At 39.8% G+C, this 21,205-nt stretch overlaps 2 protein-coding genes across 5 annotated transcripts in view; one reads left to right on the top strand and one right to left on the bottom strand.

Annotated features, from left to right (window-relative positions):
- Positions 1–21,205, top strand: part of LOC138969185 (tryptophan 2,3-dioxygenase-like) — a 285,267-nt gene that overhangs the window by 235,106 nt on the left and 28,956 nt on the right. The window lies entirely within an intron of this gene.
- On the bottom strand, positions 1,448–20,895 carry LOC138969180 (uncharacterized). Of its 4 annotated transcripts, XM_070341910.1 has the most exons (7): positions 14,345–14,494; positions 13,538–13,633; positions 10,432–10,689; positions 8,446–8,779; positions 7,311–7,365; positions 5,673–5,720; positions 1,448–2,781 (listed from the first exon to the last, which is right to left on the bottom strand). In XM_070341910.1, exons 3-6 carry the CDS (start codon positions 10,678–10,680, stop codon positions 5,717–5,719), a joined length of 642 nt encoding a protein of 213 aa, XP_070198011.1. In that variant the 5' UTR covers positions 10,681–10,689; positions 13,538–13,633; positions 14,345–14,494; the 3' UTR covers positions 1,448–2,781; positions 5,673–5,716. The 4 variants fall into 4 exon arrangements, with proteins under 4 accessions (XP_070198011.1, XP_070198012.1, XP_070198013.1 ...); XM_070341911.1 differs by lacking the exons at positions 1,448–2,781; positions 5,673–5,720; positions 7,311–7,365; positions 8,446–8,779; positions 14,345–14,494 and adding exons at positions 17,798–17,881; positions 18,323–18,403; positions 20,026–20,086; positions 20,579–20,879 and having other exon boundaries at positions 10,478–10,689; XM_070341912.1 differs by lacking the exons at positions 1,448–2,781; positions 5,673–5,720; positions 7,311–7,365; ... (1 more) ...; positions 10,432–10,689; positions 13,538–13,633 and adding exons at positions 16,551–16,628; positions 17,798–17,881; positions 18,323–18,403; positions 20,026–20,086; positions 20,579–20,884 and having other exon boundaries at positions 14,345–14,570.

Raw genomic sequence — 21,205 nt, 5'->3', positions numbered from 1 at the left:
AAAGTCAGCGGCCCTAATCACAGGCCTACAAAAGTTCATAAAGTTCTTTGTCGAAAACAATCCAAAATGTTCCAAAAAATATCAAAGTTTCCACTGTGCTTGCCCTTGAGTAGCTGTAAGATTCTGTGATGGCTTATATAAATTCTGGAGGATGTAATTTTGGTGCTATAAAGAACCGACGCGCTCACAAAACAAAACGAACACTAGAATTGGAAAATTAATTAAAGTTTATTGAATACTTGTCGATGTCATGGTAATTCGGAATCAGCTCATAATATCAATATATAAAAGGCTAAACATAAATCTATGGAGAGGCTAAGTAACCTATATCGGAGCGTGGCGGAAAAACTAATCTAAGTTTAGAAAGTGAATTAAAGCTAAAATGTGAAGTAGAAAAGACTAGCTTGAGTGAGAGTGCAGGACAGTAAAGTGTGAAGCGTGGAGCATGGAGCGAGAAGCGCGGAGCGTGGAGCGAGAAGCGCGGAGCGGTGAGCGAGAAGCGCGGAGCGGTGGAAACTTTGACAGCATCAATAATCTAAAAACAGACTCAAGGCGAGCAACTGAACCTGAACTACAAAATAACTTAAAACAAAACTGGAGGCTGGCAGAAAACACTGGGCCCCGGAACAGAGCAAAAAAATCTATCTATCCTAAAACATCTTGTTCCGTGAACGGCTTCCCAGTAAGTGACGACGAATACAGGCTATCCACCACAGAGGTGAACTAAAAATACTGCGCGTTACTACAATATTACTGTTGCAAAACATGCGTCCCGTGCTCTCCGGGGAAAAACTCCATAGGCTGTCCAGCGTGAGCCATACAGGCACATGAAATTAAAATCAGAAAAACGCCGGCCACACTACCTTGTTTATAAATTAGTACGTTACAATATTTAACGTCATTATAACAAAACAAAGTTCGTACCAGGACGCTCATACTTAATAAAGAAAAATAAAAGATAAAGAGCGAGCTAGACCCGCACGCGAACCTACAGAGGTGGTTGCAAAATGGGAACAATTAGGGACAAAAGTGAGAAAAGTGAAAGAAAAGAGGTGAGAAGGAGATCAGAAAAAGGGGAAACCACCACCACGGAAAGTCGCATGCGAGTCAAGCTAGAAACATGACTAAAAAACACAAGCAAAACAAAAAGAATCTAGATACACAGAAGGCTCCTTAGCAGGGGCATTCACAACCCTCTTTCAAATGTATGGGTTCAGACAAACCCGCATCGTCGGGCGTGAGCGGCATCCGGCAAAGGTTGATGTGTTGATTTCAAGGGAAATTGTTTTTGATGGTTACAAAATATATTAATCACACTTACAGGCGAATGACACAAAGTGTCCTATTCCCTGCCACACACAGTCGTCAGTTCTTTGTCACTCATAGTGTTGAATTTACTGTCACAAACACACTCACAGCCACAGTCACACACCCTCACTTGGCGAAATCAAACTTTCTTTCTTTATTTGGTGTTTTACGTCGTTTTCAACCACGAAGGTTATATCGCGGAGGGGGAAGGGGAGAGATGGGATAGAGCCACTTGTCAATTGTTTCTTGTTCACAAAAGCACTAATAAAAAATTTGCTCCCGGGGCTTGCAACGTAGTACAATATATTACCTTACTGGGAGAATGCAAGTTTCCAGTACAAAGGACTTAACATTTCTTACATACTGCTTGACTAAAATCTTTACAAAAATTGACTATATTCTATACAAGAAACACTTAACAAGGGTAAAAGGAGAAACAGAATCCGTTAGTGGCCTCTTACGACATGCTGGGGAGCATCGGGTAAATTCTTTCTCGTCCCAACCAATATGGGACTCCCCCTAACCCGCGGGGGGAGCGAAAACAAACACAATTCTCAAGAATCAAGTAAGCAACATATATTTTGCAAACCATAATCTGTACTGAGGTGTTCAATGGGAACCACATTTTTAGAGCAAAAGTTTAAAACAACACAAGAAGACAACACAAGAAGACTTGAAAACGTTTTCCTACTGGACAGAGCAAATACAGTTACAATGGTCCATACAAAAGTCATGATCAATGGGAGTTATCCACAACCCAGAAAATCTCATACAAAGGACAGCTGTCATGACATCTGTCAGTGCAGACGTCCACATATTTACACCAAAAAGAAACAAGGTAAACCAGAAAAAAAATCATGAAACATAATCAAGTGATAATCCGAATCAATTTTCACATCAAATATTTACGTCATTGTTTGCTTACATTCATTTCACTGAAGAAGGGCGTGGCCCAAAAGTCTTTGTAACTTGGTGTTTACTGTTTTTTTTTCTAATTAATCAAAATTTGTGTCATACCAAATTTTTAGAGCAAAAGTTAAAAACAACACAAGAGATTTGAAAAGGTTTTCCAACTGCATGGGTGGGAGCAAAAACAAAGTGCTTTACGAAAAAAAGAAAAAAAAGGTGTATGACCGGGTGGGTGTTGGGGGGGGGGGGGGGGGGGGAACCACTTTGCTTGTCGACAAAAATATTTCTTTTAACTTCCATCAAAGTGACAGGAAACTGCGGGAAATGGAATTAATATTACAGTAGGAAGTAACAGTTAAATTTAGTACATGTGCTTCAGGTGTTTTTTCTTTTCATATGCCACTTTATCTTTAATTTGGGTCCAGGATCTCCCTTCCAGTATTTGGCTGCTTGCAATGCCCAACAAAATTTGTTTCTTTCCTGGAAGCTTTCCTCCCAAAATGGAAGCTTGAAAAAGCTTTGTCACGGCCTTCTCTTCTTCTCTCAAGAACTTGCTGAAGTTCCCTGAAACAGAAATTGACAGCTGTTCCTCAAAATGCCTTTGTTGTACATGCTAAAGACTACAAAAAATGAGCACCCCAAAAATCACACCTTCCATGGAGAAAATAACGTACAAAATACAAAAAATAAAACAATACTGACAAAAATACATATTTCCCAGGCCTTCAAAGACAGAATGATACAGCTAACAGAGCTAAACGACTCCCAACAGATGAAAAAATGGTTATTTTCAGTCCCCGGCCCCCTTCAGTGAATCTGGATCACGTTTTGTCAAAACGCAACAAACATTGAGTTTTTGGAGCGCTGTGGCAACTTTTAATTTGACCCCTACCTTGTTTTAATGACTGCCAGATTACCTAACGACTTCTGAATCACACACACATTGAAAGCATTGACAAGGTTTTTGATGATGATTAAATGTTATAATTAGCTCATTAATATAAATTTGGAAGCAAGAAAAGCTCGCTGTCCACTATTTCTTGCTGGAGGGCATTAGAAAGGTAAAAAAAACAAAAACATGTTGGTTGGATTTAAAAATTAGTTTGTGGGGTGTGTATTAATACAAGGAAATGGAACGAATATGATAAAATAAAATAATCAACAAGAACAACCCAAAAATCAATGAGACCATGAATTGCATCAAAGACAGGTTAGAATTTGTGTAGTGTGACTCCTCTTTTATGGTGCATTGCACTGAAGAGCAACCGCCCTGATATTATACGTTATTTGCGTTTTTGACCAAAATATGACATTTTACACAGATCGAGACAGTCATTGTTCTCCGAGACCGCGCTAGCGGTCGAGGTGAACAATGACTGTCGAGATCTGTGTAAAATATCATATTTTGGTCAAAAACGCAAATAACATTTATGTATCGATCGAATTCCTTTCAGGTACTGACTTTGTTGTTGTTTTAACGATTGAACGAGCACACACACACATGCAAGCAAACACATAAGCTTCATATTTTGGCGTTTCAGGTTGACCGAAACTTCCAAGGAACTATAAAACACATGTCATGTACTGACTTTGTTGTTGTTTTGACATTGAACAGCACACACACATGCACATGACGTGTGTTTTGTAGTTCCTTTGAAGTTTCGGTCAACCTGAAACGCCAAAATATGAAGTTTTGTATGCCTCTGACGTCACATGGCTCAAAGAAGGGAAATCCAATGTCCAATCGATACATAACCCTTTGTGGTGGACTGGGCATTTAAGCAAACAAACAAACAAAGAGATTGAAGAGCACAAGTCTGCTATATGTGCACTGAGCACAAAAAGTTAAGTTCTGTGAAATTTGGAGAGCCTGCAGCTACCCAGCAAAAACACCATAAAAACCATTGATTTTTTGCTGTTTTTCAGTTTTGTGGTCGCTCTCTTTTACACACTAGATCAGCCTGACAGCGCGACAGATTTGAACGAAATTTGTATGAATCATTAGGCAAGACACCAAATAAACTTTCGAATTTAGAAAATGTAAAATATCATTCAGTTTAAGTCACTGTTTCAACGGTTGAAAGTGAATCAAGCCATCAAAAAGCACAATTTTTGAGAGTAGATGTGGTCACGGACCAGTGACATCATACCCAGATATTGCTCAGATTCCAGAAACACATTTTTGAGCAGAAGAAAGACTGATTTTCAAATACACGTATATTTCTGACCAAATAACTGCTGTTTAACATCTGGGGTATACCACTGAAAAAAATATCCTTAACTTTTTTGTGCTCAGTGTATCAGTGCACGGCAATGAAAGTCACAAAGTTAAAAAGTGTGTGGAGTTGTACCTGCAATGTGTGGCCTCTCCGATGAGAGACCACATCCCTTTTAAGGCACAGTAAGCCTCCCGCAAACCATCAAAGACACACAGTACAAACACCCTTTTGTTTGAACACTCACCGCTTGAGAATATCTGAGGTGCCTTACGTAAAGAGCCAGCAATTTTCAATGAATTTATTTTTGCATGGTTTATCTAACGCCTGAGCCATCGTGGACCCCGGGGTGTGATCAACTTTCCTTTTTTTTTCACAAATCTAGTCGTCAGTTTGTGATTTCAATGCGACTCGCTTTATCTGCATTAGACCGTTATTGTGTAACTCTGAATCTAAAATGCAACAACGACTGCGAGTCCAAACTTATCGGTGGAGTTTGGCTTCAAAGAAGCAAGTTCAATGCAAAAAATTCGTCTGCTTCGGGAAACACTTCTTTGCGTGACATGCTTCCGGACTCCCTTTTTGTCAATTTTTCAAAACTTCGAGTTGTACTGATCGTTTTTTGGTGAAAAAAAAATCTTTTAGGATTAATGAATGCTTGTGTTACAATAATTTATTATTTAGATTTTAGTACTAGCGCCAAAAAGCGTCTGATTTTGGTACTAGACAATCCTGCAGGCCATGCAAAAATAAAATTTAAAAAAATGCTAGCTCTTTACGGAGGGTACTTAGGATGTTCGCAAGCGGTGAGTGTTTAAATGAAAGGGTGTTTGTACTGTGCGTAAAAAACCTGGCAATGTCTTTTCGGAAACTGATAGTTTACGTGAACCAGAGTGTGCTGACGCTTTCTGTTGTCCATTTGTCTATTATCCCTACCAAAATTACCCGTCAACATGACAGGCCACCTTCAATTTAAGGACACTTCTGGCAAGTCAATCGCAGGTACCCCTGTACTATCTTTTGCAATTAGTATATTAGAAAACTAGCTATTGTAGTCTAAAAATCAGTACTGGCACAATGGTGCACAAGTGCTTTCCATGACCACTTATGATCTGGTTTAGCTCCTTGCAGGACACATACCAATTAATTCTGGTGGTTTTTTTTTGGGGGGGGGTGGGGGTGCATATTGTGCGAGTAGTATGCATGGCCATTTGTTATTATTATCAAGGCAGTACATACGTTTGTTGGATTTTCCTGCTACTGCTTGTACTGGGTCTGCATCATCAACTGTAGAAGAAAAAAATGTTCAACATGTGAGACTTTCATTTTTCAGACCTCAATAAATTAACACATTTATTTTAAGACTCCTTCCTTTTTAAGACCAGATTTTTTGATAGATTCCAGCGTGTTAGATTTTGAGAATACAATTGGGCAGAGGAATATTCTTAATCAAGTCATTCAAAAGTTATTCACTTTACAATATCAATTTTACATTGCCTTTGAACAACATTTTGACAACAGAAGATTGAAACCACACATACATACTCAGAAATCAAACAAATGTTTAGGAGTTATGAAATCAGTGTTTTTTTTAAAGTTTGGCCATGCATCTTCTTCATATCACTTCATTGCAATTATATATTCTTATGTCCAAATCAACTGCACTTCACTACCCCCCGCGGGTTAGGGGGAGTCCCATATTGGTTGGGACGAGAAAGAATTTACCCGATGCTACCCAGCATGTCAGGGGCGGACCTAGGGGGGGGGGGGGGGGGTTCCTGGGTGCCCGGAACCCCCCCATCCGGGTTTTTTTTTAATATTTACTGAATAGATACCTTGTTATCTTTCAGGAGAGGCCTCCGATTGACCTAAACAAATAAAATTCCTTCAGTGTCTGGGGGGCATAGCCCCCCAGACCCCCCACCAGGGCTCTGCCCCTGGACCCCACCGGGGCCTGAGCGGCCCCTGGACCCCTGCTCCAATTTGGAACCCCCCCCTTATCCACAACTAGGTCCGCCCCTGCATGTCGTAAGAGGCGATTAACGCTTCTGTTTCTCCTTTTACCCTTGTTAAGTGTTTCTTGTATAGAATATAGTCAATTTTTGTAAAGATTTTAGTCAAGCAGTATGTAAGAAATGTTAAGTCCTTTGTACTGGAAACTTGCATTCTCCCAGTAAGGTCATATATTGTCCTACGTTGCAAACCCCTGGAGCAATTTTTTTATTAGTGCTTTTGTGAACAAGAAACAATTGACAAGTGGCTCTATCCCATCTCCCCCCTTTCCCCTATCCCATCTCCCCACCCTTTCCCCGTCGCGATATAACCTTGAATGGTTGAAAACGACGTTTAACACCAAATAAAGAAAGAAAGAAAGAAACTGCACTTCACTGAGCTACTTTGTAGAAGGTCCAGAAAGGGTACCAATGTCTATCACATAAATACCACTGCCAATACATGCATACTTTTAATAACTGTTGACTTTGATGACTGTTACTTTCATGACATTAAAAAAAAGAAGACTGATATGAGAATCAATAGACTGATAAAAAAATCACAGCAGGACAAACAATGTGTGTGCCAAATGCAAATCTTAAGTCTGTTCTGTTCAGCAGATGTAACAAGTATTAATTCTGGCCTTTTGGGGTTTGGTTAGCTTTGAACAAAAAGAAAAACAACGATGTGTATGTTCAAATTTGTTTGAGGGCAAATTGGTTCAATCATAAAACTGATTCATATCAAACTAAAAAGATAGCATTTACACTTCTGATGTAATGTTAATACATCTTTGATATCAATCTATTTTTGTGCAATGCAGGTTTAGTCATCTAAAACATTATTGAAGTCACGTTGTTTTATCTGATTCAGATAAATACCCACCTTTCCTCTTGTCTGATTTCCCCTTCTTCGTTGTCTTTGTTTCTTTCAGAGTCACCTGAAATATGAATATTTATAATGAATAACAGAATAACACAAACATGGTGGAAAATGACAGTTAAACAAGAAGTAAATGCTCACACACGACTGGCCTTTGTAACCCCCGCCCATCCCTAACCCAACCTTACCCCATAGAAGACTCCCTCCCTTAGACCTCCAACCCCCGATCAGACATTTTCAAATCCATGTTTTCTATTATATTCTGTCAATAACCTAGAGCTGTAAGTTTACCCCATTTTAAGACCTGATGTTCTCAGGGTTTTGTAGGTCTTAAAAGGAGGATTCCACAAACCTCACTCAGTGACTAGCCTGATAAAATCAACACCCACCATATTTTGTAAAAAAAAAAAAGAGATTCTTTTAAGGTAAGGAATCCCCATGGGAATTGGCAAAACATTTTTTACTATGAGTGTTTTGGGGTATGACCCAAACATAGGTGACCTTTTTTTGATTGGCTGATGTGTGCTATGGTTTCAAGCCAAACTTTGCAAAACGAAAAAGGACTGCGAAAAAAAATCTTGAGCCTCATAAACACAGTGCGGTTGAAAATGTAAACACTGAACCTCCCACCTCCTCCTCCATCGCAATAGCTCGCTCATTCAGGTATTGCGACTCTTAAGAAAAAAAATAATAATAAAAGTCAAACACAGTAAGACCGAAGACTGTGAATTTGACACAAAAGACAAACTGACAGGTTTCAAATCTGTGAATATCAAACTTTTGAGATGTTTTGTAAACAAACTGTTGCTCCCATCATGTAAACAACCTCCCTCCCGGCCATACTTGTTTGTCTTACGTCTAATCAAGCATTTAAAAGCAATGAAGATCATTTGTATATATGTCGATGTTAAGAGAATAAGACTGTATTTAATTACAGTCGAGATCGCTTAACACAAAATGAAAGGGACCAATATTTTTTTTCGGCTCAGAAGATAAAGCCTCATAACTTTTAAAGAAAGCAACATTCAAAATCCCAATCATTGTGCTGTTCTATACACATGAATTAGTGCTTTAATTTGGGTGTGAAATCGGTTGCAATAACTCTTTTGGTCAAGTTTTTATCATAAGGAGTACCTACCAATGTTTCGGCTGAAGGTCATGTCCTTCAGGGCTGTTCCCTTCTGTTGAGGGACTGACCCCTCTTCCATTGCAAATAGAAGAGGAGCCATCCGCGTCACCTGATGACCCTGGAAATTTTGTCGGTTGTGCCGAAGGTGGACCGCCTCTGTGTGGCCCATCCATCGGCACAAGACCTCGAAGTCCTGGTCATTTAGTCCCAACACTTGGGCTGTTGTTGCGATTTCTTTATGGAGGTTGGTGCTGCGTAGCCTTTCCGGGTGTTCTATTTTCTCGGCTACTTCGTCCACTGTTACACGAAGGGCATCCGATCCTCTGATGTAGCCATTTGAACCCTACAAAAGAAGGTACTAAATTACAGAGGAGTAAGGAACCCGTTTAAAATAAGGTCAAGCCATTTTGTTATACCTTTCAGTATAGACGATTACCCATTTTGTGACAGCCACACAGAGTGGAAGGCAGAAATCAGTATCTCGCAAAATGAGGGCACTGTTGCATGCTTGTCATTATTTGTTTCAGCATAGCAATCGTTAGATTCGAGTAGAAATTGCTCTTAAAACATAGCATGCTACGCCAAAAGCATAGCAGTTGGCAGCTATGTGTGTGTAGGTGTGTGTGTGTAGATGCATTCCGAGGAAAATGTGGGGCTGATCTTCATGAAACTGTCCATATAAGTTCTGCCAGATAATATCCCCAGATAAAAAAAATCTTTTTTAATAAGTGTCTTTGATAATGTAATATCCGCATTTTAGTGAAAGTTAATGCAGGTTCTGTCACGCCCTCATTTTTCTTTTGATCAAATTGATTGAAATTTTGGAGGCTTAAAATCTGAAAAATGTAATTAAAATTAAACAAATCTGCTATCGATCCAAATATGATTTCATCTTATATTTTATCATTCTGTTATTCAAAAAAACATACACACGTCATGTTTGGATTAAATGCTCAGAAAGTTAAAAAGAATAGGAAAAGCGTGCTTACCTATGAAGCTCTATAGCCTACTATGTTATCCCTTGCTTATTGATATATATTTTCCCATGTTCTTCAGGTGTCATGTAGTGCAAATTGCACTCATTTGTCTATTTGTATGTTATTTACCCCCCCTCCCCCTCCCAACAAAACACAAGAAGGGCAAAGCCCATACGACTCACATGCTTGACCTTGACATGGTCAAATAACTAAACCTAGCAATGACATCATACACTAAGAACTGCTTTACACATTTTTCCTACCAAAATACATGTGACCTTGACCCAAGGTCAAGGTCATCCAAGGTCGTGCAACACAAAGCTGTTAATTCAAGACATAGGAAGTACAATGGTGCTTATTGGCTCTTTCTACCATGAGATATGGTCACTTTTAGTGGTTCACTACCTTATTTTGGTCACATTTCATAAGGGTCAAAGTGACCTTGACCTTGATCATATGTGACCAAATGTGTCTCATGATGAAAGCATAACATGTGCCCCACATAATTTTTAAGTTTGAAACAGTTATCTTCCATAGTTCAGGGTCAAGGTCACTTCAAAATATGTATACAATCCAACTTTGAAGAGCTCCTGTGACCTTGACCTTGAAGCAAGGTAAACCAAACTGGTATCAAAAGATGGGGCTTACTTTGCCCTATATATCATATATAGGTGAGGTATTGAATCTCAAAAACTTCAGAGAAAATGGGAAAAATGTAAAAAATAGCTGTTTTTTAGGCAACATTTATGGCCCCTGCGACCTTGACCTTGAAGCAAGGTCAAGATGCTATGTATGTTTTTTGGGGCCTTGTCATCATACACAATCTTGCCAAATTTGGTACTGATAGACTGAATAGTGTCCAAGAAATATCCAACGTTAAAGTTTTCCAGACGGACGTCCGGACGGACGGACGGACGGACGGACGACTCGGGTGAGTACATAGACTCACTTTTGCTTCGCATGTGAGTCAAAAATGAGAAAGAAAAGGTTCTAATTGAATGCCATGCACTATTATTACCTTGCTGTTTAAGGCAAACACAAAAGGGTTACTCGATGCAACCATTCCTGCTTGACGAAAGTCAACAAGGCTGTGCACGGCTTCCTGGACTTCAGGTGTCAGGATCACTGGCAGAGGGCGTGACCTTTTCCCGCGCAGCATAACCCTGGCATGGGTTGTCAGCACACGTTCTTCCCCCTGTGTCAGCCGAAGTTCTTTAGTGTGGCTGTCCATGCCTTGGTGAATTTGTTCTAAGTCTTTCAGCGTCATAGTTGCAGCCTATAAAAAAAAAAAGCATATCATATGAAACGTTATCAAAATAATATCTAGTCAAGATTTGAGACTGAAACTAAGGCAGCAACACTGAAAAGCAGTCAATATGTAGTAAGGTTTGGCCTGTCTCTACAAAGCATGCTAATGTGAAAAGTTAAGCAATAGTTTCTCAGTGCTAAAACCTAGATGGTAAACAGCTATAGTTTGATCAGAAAACAAGAAAAGCAAATGCTTGCACACAACTCGCCTTCGTTGCCCCTGTTAATGCTGCCCAAAACAAATAACGGTTTTGGGGGTGACAAAAAAAGAACAGGGCCGGAGTGCTATGTAAATTAGGAGCAGTTCTTCCAAACCCATTAAAAAAAATATGACACTACTAGCCTGTTCCCGTATACTGAGCCAGATTTTTTTGTTTTAGCAAACTGCATTGCAGTTCCAGAGCAAATGATCATCGTTCCTTAACGAATGTGTTTAAACCTGTTTTTTTCGTAATATAATAATGCACAGCTCGAAAATATGGCCAAGAACAAATCTAAGGTTCATCGAAGAAAGAAGAATAACAACATTCTTGTCCAACACAACTTGCATTTTGCCGTGTGCGCTGTAAAATCTCCCAACCTTTAAAGCAGACGAAAAGCAGACATCTTCATATTTTTCCAAGGGAAAAGTCATTGGTCATAAAGTCTTGCAGGACAGAAACATACTTCTCTACGCTTTCTTTGCTTCTCAAAAATAAAATGTAATTCTTTATCTCAACTTGTCAAGTAAGTCAAACAACCATAGCACACAGAACTGGGCAATGACACTGATTTGAATAGGAAAGATCTTTGATAACGCAAATATAAATTGTTGTTTGTTTGTTTGTTTGCTTAACGCCCAGTCGACCACGAAGGGTTATATCAGGGTGGTGCTGCTTTGACATTTAACGTTGCACCACACACAAGACATAAGTCGCAGCACAGGCTTCTTGTCTCTTCCAGTCACATTATTCTGACACCGGACCAACCGGGCTAGCACTAAACCCATAATGCCAGATGCCATGCGGAGCAGCCACTTCAATTTTAAAGTCTTAGGTATGACCCAGCTGGGGTTCGAACCTACGACCTCCCGCTCACTGGGCGGACGCCTTACCACTAGGCCACCGTGTTGATGTGGTCACACCTATCTCGAGAACTAAGCATCGCACAGAACTAGCGCTCTTCCATTTTGTCACCTTCCTGAACCATCTTACCTTTTAGAGGAAGGGAAAAAAAAAGCTGTTTCAGCTTCATAAAATAATGTTAAAGAGAACTTATGTGACCATAATTTACTTCAAACCTAAAATTATTTGACATATGTGACCCTCCACGACGGCATGAGTCACATGTCACCTTTGCATGATTTTCATATTTTTACATTTTCCTAAAGAGTTTTTTATGCTCTATCCAGTGGTGAAACCCGTTTTAGAAAAGAGCAAAAACTGTTTGAGTTATAAGCCTGTGACTAAGGTGACCCTCACGCTGTTACCATACACTCTCCGGACTTATATCAAGTCTAGCGCAGAACCGCGCGAGGTGACATGCGACTCATTTCGTGGTGGAGGGTCACATATTTAAACTGGCACAACCTCCAGCCTCCTCCCACTGATATACTTAATATCGACCACATTTTAAAAGGAAATTCCTTTTTTTTTCAACAAGAATTATAATTGTAATTCAATCAAGTTGACGTTTTAATGAAACAGATCCTGTGATTGGTTAGAATGCCCCAACTCATTAACAAGAAGGGCAAAGCCCATACGACTCACATGCTTGACCTCGACCTTTAGGGTAACTAAACCTAGCAATGACATCATACACTAAGAACTGCTTTACACATTTTTCCTACCAAAATACATGTGACCTTGACCCAAGGTCAAGGTCATCCAAGGTCATGCAACACAAAGCTGTTAATTCAAGACATAGGAAGTACAATGGTGCTTATTGGCTCTTTCTACCATGAGATATGGTCACTTTTAGTGGTTCACTACCTTATTTTGGTCACATTTCATGAGGGTCAAAGTGACCTTGACCTTGATCATATGTGACCAAATGTGTCTCATGATGAAAGCATAACATGTGCCCCACATAATTTTTAAGTTTGAAACAGTTATCTTCCATAGTTCAGGGTCAAGGTCACTTCAAAATATGTATACAATCCAACTTTGAAGAGCTCCTGTGACCTTGACCTTGAAGCAAGGTAAACCAAACTGGTATCAAAAGATGGGGCTTACTTTGCCCTATATATCATATGTAGGTGAGGTATTCAATCTCAAAAACTTCAGAGAAAATGGGAAAAATGTGAAAAATAGCTGTTTTTTAGGCAACATTTATGGCCCCTGCGACCTTGACCTTGAAGCAAGGTCAAGATGCTATGTATGTTTTTTGGGGCCTTGTCATCATACACCATCTTGCCAAATTTGGTACTGATAGACTGAATAGTGTCCAAGAAATATCCAACGTTAAAGTTTTCCGGACGGACGGACGGACGGACGACTCGGGTGAGTACATAGACTCACTTTTGCTTCGCATGTGAGTCAAAAATTACTGGTAATTAACAACCTGCTGGCAAGGCACATTGATACAGCTTCAACTAGTCTCGGTTAGCTTTGTGGGTCATTTTACAAGTAGAAAATATGAAGGACAACAAAATACCAAGGCCATAAGGTATGCGAAGTGATGACGTCGAACACTTGACGTAAGTTGATGCATGAATTCTTCGGCACTACGTCAGGAAATTCCAAAGATCGCTTTTGTGATGAAAAATTATTCTAAAGGCAGTTTACAGTGGAAATTTGGTTTTTCACTGATAAAGTGGAACAGCCTTGTATACTAACCTCTGTCGGTCATCTTCTGTTGAAAATGATGATGTATGCCAGAACAACCTCCGCAAGTCTTCTCCACAATTCCGCTGATGCTCCCGTTTTGATTTTCTTGGAAGAAAACAACAACACAATCAATCAGCAAAATGACATGATCCCTTTCAAAATACATAAAATCATGAATAGTAGTCAGGGGTGTCGTTTGGATCGGCCCTTCGCCCAATCGCCGATTTGTTTTTGATTTGGCTGAAACTTCATGTTATCTTTACATTTAGAATTTTATTTTTTATTTGGGGCACAATCCAGAATTAAATAATGTTTCAGACATCAAGGTGGAAGTTACTCAAAGCCCTGAAAGTCCAAAAAATAGTGCACTTTTAAAAATTTACAAGCCAGAGAACAAACTTTACTGACCAAATCAACAATTTGATTCAGCATTTACTCACATTTGACAAGTAGATTACCATTTCTACTCGCCAGTAACATGTTTGCACTTGCCATGGCAAGTAAATACTTGCAACTTTCAGCGCTGTAACTCTGGTCTGTATGTTATGAAGTGTGAGTATATGACACCCTTTTTCCAAAATCATGCACACCAGAGCCAGGATAAACTAATTATTTTGCTGCGTGAGCTTTATAAAACACATTCAAGAAATATATATTGACCCACTATTAACCCATTTGAGACCATTTATTGTCCAATATTAAGATTAAGAACACCCTACACATTCAACTTGCCACCACAACATCCTCTCCCTACCCCCATCCTCAACCACCACAACACTTCTTTACCACAACTTACAAACAAGTAGCACAACTTACTTTTGTCAAACTCTTGATTTTCTCCCTCAAACTTTCACACAAAATTCGAATGTCAGATGTTAGTGGGATCTCTGCCGTTTTTGTGATTTTTGTCTCCTTGAGTTGCAGTGCCGCGCGGTGTCCCACATCCATCCCCCAACTGGTGGCCATCAGATGTTGAAATTGGGATGCGTCTTGACCAGTTTGGCAAGCTTTAATTTCAGCTCCTTGAAGAGCTTCAGCACACCTGAAATATTAATTCAAAGAATACACAAATGTTCTATACATGCAAGAGGACATTATAAGATGTTTGATGGGTTGTTGACAGACCAGCTTCTTTGACGGTCCGAGGGGGAGCATATCGTCTTTTGTTTCATATTTATTGACCAAGGCCCGTGATCGGGAGGTCGTGGGTTCGAACCCCGGCTGGGTCATACCTAAGACTTTAAAATTGGCAATCTAGTGGCTGCTCCGCCTGGCATCTGGCATTATGGGGTTAGTGCTAGGACTGGTTGGTCCGGTGTCAGAATAATGTGACTGGGTGAGACATGAAGCCTGTGCTGCGACTTCTGTCTTGTGTGTGGCGCACGTTATATGTCAAAGCAGCACCGCCCTGATATGGCCCTTCGTGGTCGGCAAACAAACAAACAAACCAAAAAGATATGAACACCAAAACGGTTTTGTATGACGGCTTACTAGTGCCAAAACCTAAGGTTACCATTTTCACGTGAAAATTAGTAAATAACAGTGTTAATTACTTATTTTTAATTTTGCCTCATTTTCGGTCACAGTAGTCAGACTTTAAGAGTCTCTGAGAGGCTACAACGTCCGTCAAACATCACTCTCACAATATTTCTGAAATATCTTTTAATAGAAGGCCTTATCGACCAAGTTATTCGTAGGGAAGATGCATGTCAGTTTTCTGCAATAGCGCTTTCCTTAACGTTGTTTTTGGGTAACTTAAAAAAAATAATAGACCCCAAAAACTTTCGAATCGAAGCTGCTTTTAGCAGACGGACTTTTGATCAGCTGTGGTCACACACTTTCACATATCTTTCAATATAATTCCTTATTCGACAAGTTGTCAGGCAGACAGGTGTGCCTCATATTCATTTCCACTACTACACTCATACATCTGCTTTGTAGTGTATTAGTGAAAGACAATTGATCCGAAAATGTTCGAATCGAGAGAGGAAAAATGGCGTGTGGCCGGACTTGTGCTAAAGGTCCGACCACTAGCAGACTGATCTGTTCGGTCTAGGCTAACACACTTTCACAAATGTCTTTCGATAGAATTCGTTATTCAACAAGTTGTCAGACACACAGTTGTATGTCACTGTTATCTACACATGCGTTCAGCTCTTATTGTTAATTTGCATCGGATTAAAGAACAATGGGCCAGAAAAGTATTGAATCGAAGGATTTTCGCTCTGGCCGGTGTAACAGTCGCGCATGCGCATTGAACCTCCACAGTCACAAGGCACATGAAAATTAGTAATTAACGCATGAAATTTTTGTTTTGACGCTAGTAAGCCATCAGGAGGCGAGCCAAAACTGAAAATTAGACATTAACACTTAAAATAGTAATTAACATGATTGTGAAAATGAGTAATTAAAACGTTTAATTTAATTTTTGCGTGAAAATTAGTCACTTTCACAGGTCAATTACGAATATATTGTTTTGGTGCCAGTAAGACGTCATACTTTTGGTTAAAAGCCTGTAGTTGCATTGGCTAGTAAAATTGTTCCCTTACCTGGTAAAATATCAGAAGCCCTAATACAGTACGACTTTACAAGTGCATCGTGCATTCTAATCAAATTCGCAATTGGCCCAGAGAGACACCGGAAAGGCAAATGCTTGCAACGAAATTCACGATTGGCAAATCAAGTCACGTGGACAACCTCAATCAGTCATAACAGACTGGTTCGCAACCATTGGTACTCGGCTACTTGTGCTATGTTCATTGTTGATTGTCGAGCGATGATTGAACATTTTGCATGCCTGTCATTTTGTGTTTGAACGTAGCGTAGAGTTTAGCGTAACAATTACAGCAAAATCGTAGCATTCTACGTCAAAATTTTAGCAGTTGGCAGCTCTGTGGGTAGTACATGTTTCTCCACATCAAATCTGCCCGAAGGGTTTTAGAGATCCAATTTGCCAAAGAAAACGGCTCCTTACATAGTACACCATTATCTTTCATGTGAAAGTAACAATAAACTGACTTACACTCAGATGTCTCAGACGCTGGGTCGGGGGAAGAGGTAACACTTGCTCCTTCGGGGTGTTCAGCACTCGTCTGGGCTCCTGTGAGGATACATACATTAAATTCAATAAATTCTGCTCTTCAAAGAGAACCAGATTTGTGGTTTGGACATGCAGGCATGATAGTTGGCCTGGTTATATTTCTGCCGGCTCCTGTTGATATCCATTCTTAATATGTCTGTTATCATTTGCTAACAGTCAGCATTTTATAAATAACTTATACTAAATACATTACATTTCAGACGCTCCTTTAATTTCAGACACTCATTTGAGATGCATGAAATGAAAACCCTGTTATACAAGTAATTACAAACTAATTGCAAAGTGCTTTCAAATCATCTGTGCATTGGCTGTGCTTTATGTGTAGCAAAACGGTTCTTATTTGATGAGAACGAGTACGTTACACTCAGCCGAAGACAAGGCGTAGAACACAGTCAAGATATGGGATCAATAAAGCCCCTCTGACATAGAAATGGAAAAACTTGCTAAATGAAGATTTTTGCTTTGATGCAGTTGTTTTCTAATGGGAGCCGCCGTACATGTTTCTTGCTCACGTACACGTCTGCACTCTTGGGGCCCAACAGCTCAGATGGCAGGTCTTACCCAATCAGCAGCATTGCGTCTCTTGGCCATGCTTAATAAGCTTGCCTCTATGTTTTTGGCATGAGTTATTTCCAAAAAAAAGTAAGTCCCTGCAGGCAATATAATCAGCTGTGCAGACAATGCCCTGTACCAGAGACTGTTGAGTACATGCCTGGTTGTCTGTGTGTGTTTTGGTAAGGCATCGAGTATGTGGGGGAGCAGTAGTAATTCTCTTGAAAAAGGATACTCTCTTTCCGCCAAATTTTTCTTTCCTTCTTCCGCAGCAAAACTTGAAAAAAAAAGTGCAAATGTTCCAGAATCACTCATCAAAGAAAAAATTATTTTGGATTGAGGAAACAGACCAGTACACTGTACCTTCATCATCTGCTTAGAATACTGATGCTCTCATGAGACGTAAGATGGTAAACATGTCTCTGTGCCACTACAACACATGAAGTGAAACAAGAAACAGATAGAGAAATATGTGGCCATGATGGCAACCACTAACAATTCAGTTTTTGTTTCCCAATCCATTAACCACCCAAACTTTGGTTCTGCCTCCCATTACCATGCAGAATTCCCTCCTAGATTGCAAGGTAGCTGCTTGTTTTGTGGGGCATAGGACCTACCTGTCACGTTGGTAGAGTCTTCGGCGCAATCATCCAAAAAGTGGAAGTCGTGGACATCTTCAACTGTATCATCAGAATCATCATCTGAAAACAGAAATCAAGTCAGATATCTAAATTTAAAGCACAATGCTGTGCATTTAACTGAATCTTTCTGTAACTGACATTTTGAGGTGAGACCAGCTGCCTTCCCTAGTTCATAGACAATGCATATCACTAGAGAGAGAATGTTGCTTGCGTGTCTTTGTAAAGGGATGTGCATACAAGTGTTCCCTTCTTTGGCCATACACTAGGTAAAGAGATCAATAACTGAATAAGGCACAGGGGTCCAAATTGGGGAAAACAGTAGCACCTTACAGTCCTGAAAGTACTATATATGGTAGATATCCAATTATTCAAGCAAAACAACACACACAGAAACTAGTTTCTTTGAAAAAAATAGACAAGAAATATTGTGTGCTATTGCCATACTGAAATTTCCACTTAAATCGCAGGGTAGCTGCCTGCTTAGTTGTGCATAGGACCTACCTGTCACGTTGAGAGGGACTTTGTTGTCATCATCAGAAACGTCAGAGTATTCAAATTGAGCATCGAGTTCAGAATCAGCATCTGGAAACAGAATCAAGTTAGAAATCTTGATTTAAAGTACAATCCCCCCTCAAAAAATAGTCGTTGCCCACTACCTCAGATACAGTTGGGTTTTTTTCCATGTGGGTCAAGCTAATTCCCCGACATGCATACCGGTACATGCACATAATCAACACCCAGGCTGATATGGTAAGTTGCATTGTTTTCAGAAGTTACTTCTTTTTAGATTTACTACAGTTACCCCAAATAAACCATTTTGCTGAGAGCATCCAGGCTCTACTTTTAGAATGTGATCAAGTTGAGTTATCATTCTTTCAAACAAGCATCTGTCAATGTCTGTGATAGTGAGGTAAACACTTGTTTCCACAACCATCACTAGCATATACGCAACATACTCTTCATTTTGAAATTGTGTGACATTATGCGGGTTTTGCTCTCAGGACATCTGAAATAACCCCATTTTTAACTTTTCATGAACATAACCCCCCCCCCCCCCCCCCCCGTGATGCCAACTTTTGCAAAAGGGGGAAGGGGGGGGGGGGGGAGATGGGGTCAACCAAATTAGGGTCATGATGGCAGATTATTAAACCCTTGAAATTTGAAAACTCTAGCTTCAAAGACGCCTGATATGTTTTATGAATCAAAAATAACCCCAGTGTCCTCAAAACTTGACGAGGGCCAATCAATCCTAGGTCAAGGTGGGATATAATCAAACCCTACAAGTGTGGACAGTTTTAAAAGTATAACTTTAAAACCATCTGAGATAACCTCAACGTGTAATTTCTATAACCCCGCTGTGGCCCCAATATTTGACGAAGTTTAACTCATTGTCTCCCAGGTAGGGATATATCCGTACCCACTCATATGGCTCTATATGACCAGGTACGGATATATCCGCTCAGGCTGGTCTCGGCTATAAAAAAAAACTTTGTCAACATAGGTGGGGTAGAAAGTGAGGTCATTACTGAAGATCAAACCCCAAAAGTGTGAAAAATCTAGCTTGAAAAACATCCGAGATAACCTCATAGTTAAGTTTTTTGTTCACGGCCGGCCGAACAGACACAGGTTATTCAGGCAGGCGAGTCAAAAGTGAACATGCAAACAATTTTGACTTAGCAATTTTGTATGTGTCCAAGGGGAATGATGCTTATTACATCAAAATCTCTTGTCAGAGATATTGTGTCCACAAGATCGTTCTCACAGTAAGAAAATCAACAGATTTTATTACTTCCATGCATCTAACTGTCTTACATTCCCATTGCATAATGCTGTGTAAGAGAGTGATTTTAACATGTGATTAAATCAGACACAAAACTTGAAAAAGAATTGCACCAAAAGTAAAGTGCCCAACTGGGTGGGAAACGGTGTTTGATTTGTTTGACATTTTAACCAATCAAAGCTAGGGCTCTGGGCTGAAGTGCACGAAGGGTTAAATTTGTAGAGATTTATTCCTAATGTCAAGCAATCAGGCTTTTTGTCAATATAACACATCTTCAAACCAGTTCAGCACCGTTTAAGTACATGACCCCTGGAAGCAGCAATCACACAGAAAGCACAAACGCAACAACACTCCCTAGCTGAATAGAAAAAAGTCTTGGTAACCATTGTAACAGTAGACTACCTGACTGAAAATAAATAATCACCTTTATCCGCATGCGGAATAGTCAAATCCTCAGTGGGGGACTGCTCAGCAGGCAACCCAACCTAAAAACCAACAAGGATTATGCGTCAGGTCTCATTTATGTTTCCCTGAGAAAAAACAAACATATTTGGTGATTCTACACCAACAGCACTAATCTAAAGGCAAAAAAGATCTAAACCAGTCTCTCGTGCCATATAATTGATGGGTTTGTGTTGTTAGCTTTGCAGACTTTTAACCAACTTTTCGCCCATTTTTAACTTGTTCTTGAGTTGCTGGGGGCCATGCAAGTCTGCTGAAAGTCTGCTATATAAATGGCCTCAAAAAGTTTCTAAAGACAAATTTAGCAGTAACTTGAAAACTGAGTTGAGAACTGCTCGACTCGCTACAACTTGCCAGTGACTTGGCAGACTTTTCTTATTAGAAAAAAGATAGTCAAACATTCAGGCATATTTATTAAAGTATTGCTAACAGGGTCATACCTTGTACTTAGGATATAGTTGGCATATATATGCACTAAAATGTATAAGTCAAATGACATAATTAAAAGCACTAACCATAGAAGCACAGTTTTGATGTCTTACTGATGGTTGTAGACTCTGCTTTGCTGGCTGTGATGCAACAACAGGTTGACCAGCTTGATCTAAAACAACATGCATTGAACATAGCATATGGATTATATATATTCTCCACAGCTGTGTACCAGTGGAAACCATGTTAGTATATTTCTTCACAGTCTGCCTCAAACGGTTAACAGAACGATTTAAATCTCTCACGAAAAAAGCAGTTCTAACATTTTGGAACACACCAGTTTACACAGACGCCAGACTAAAGCAAACTGTACTATTTCGGTGTGCGCTCAACATGCTTTTCAAGTAACGCACCAATTGAGAATGCGAACCAAAAGTGTTTCCAGTACCGTTCGCTCCTAAGTTTTAACGGCATTGTCACTCTTCTGCTCCAGACACGGACCAAGAAGACCTCAGTTATGAGTATAGGAAAAGTCAGTTTAGCACTTGCAACTTTCAAAATATCATGTTTACGACCATAATTATCAAGTTGAGCGGCGGTCACGTGTTTTTGTTTGTTTTATTGTTCTTATTTTAGTTTTTTAAGGCTGTTGTCATATGTTGTTTGGTTGTTTTAAGAGCAGATGAACTTATGACCACTTTCGATTCCATTGT

The sequence above is a fragment of the Littorina saxatilis genome, linkage group LG6 (genome assembly GCF_037325665.1).
Source record: "Littorina saxatilis isolate snail1 linkage group LG6, US_GU_Lsax_2.0, whole genome shotgun sequence".
Taxonomy (NCBI): domain Eukaryota; kingdom Metazoa; phylum Mollusca; class Gastropoda; order Littorinimorpha; family Littorinidae; genus Littorina; species Littorina saxatilis.
The sequence above is the reverse complement of the archived record's forward strand: the minus strand, read 5'-3'. Positions and strand labels throughout refer to the sequence as shown.